Source organism: Apis dorsata, unplaced genomic scaffold (genome assembly GCF_000469605.1).
Source record: "Apis dorsata unplaced genomic scaffold, Apis dorsata 1.3 scaffold_163, whole genome shotgun sequence".
Taxonomy (NCBI): Eukaryota; Metazoa; Arthropoda; class Insecta; order Hymenoptera; family Apidae; genus Apis; species Apis dorsata.
The window spans coordinates 539,265-540,028 of record NW_006263452.1 but is presented as its reverse complement, the minus strand read 5'-3'; the positions used below and the strand labels follow the sequence as shown (position 1 = coordinate 540,028).

Below are 764 nucleotides of genomic sequence, written 5' to 3'. Positions count from 1 at the left end.
CACGTCGTCCTCGGTGTCGCCGGTCGCGACCCACTTGCACTCGTCCGGCGCTTTGTACCGGAGCGCCTTGCTCAGGGACGCGCCGAGGACACCGAATATCGTGCCTAGAATTATGGCGAAGAACGCAGGACTTCCCCGCATCTTTCCGCCCGTTTCTCTCTCTCAATCTTCCATCAAATCTCACGCGAACACGGCTCCCACGGCTCCAGCTCCTCTATCTGTCGCGAAACCGGCCGCGATCCATTTAAGTCCAATCAGACCCGCCGATCTCTCTACCTCACGTCGCCCATCCTCTCTCGCTTCTTATCCTCTCCTCTCTCTCTCTCTCTCTCTCTTTCTCTCTTTCCTTCTCTCTCTCTCTCTCTCCTCCTCGCGATATAAAAAGATTTCTTTTTTCTTCTTTCCTTCTTCTCCCCGTTCCCCCCTTTTTAAATCGATCGAAAGATATATATATATATATATACACCTTTCGCGAATATTCTACGATCTTTTCTCTCGATGCACGTACGAGTATGCGCGCGCGCGCGCGCGCCCGTATATAAGCAAGACGATTTATAATCCTGGAGATTTCATCCTCTCTCGTGTCCTATCCTCCTTTGTGAACACGGTTTTGAAGAACGGGCGTGTGTTCGGGTGTTCACCGACCTCTCCGAGAATGGTATCGATACACTGGCTCGCGTTATTCCTCCCGAAAGGAGGATAAAAATCCTCGAAACGGACGAAAAGTGACGTTGGGCGTCGACACGCGTGTGTATATACGGCTC

General features: G+C 51.7%; 2 protein-coding genes across 2 annotated transcripts in view; one reads left to right on the top strand and one right to left on the bottom strand.

The window, feature by feature from the left end:
* The window catches only part of LOC102676774 (toll-like receptor Tollo), a 4,817-nt gene extending 4,452 nt beyond the window's left edge, over positions 1 to 365 (bottom strand). The window contains 1 exon segment of the mRNA XM_031509582.1: positions 1 to 365. Within this exon segment, the coding sequence (XP_031365442.1) occupies positions 1 to 141 (141 nt within the window). The 5' untranslated portion in view covers positions 142 to 365.
* Positions 1 to 764, top strand: part of LOC102677004 (lysine-specific histone demethylase 1A) — a 102,577-nt gene that overhangs the window by 48,325 nt on the left and 53,488 nt on the right. The window lies entirely within an intron of this gene.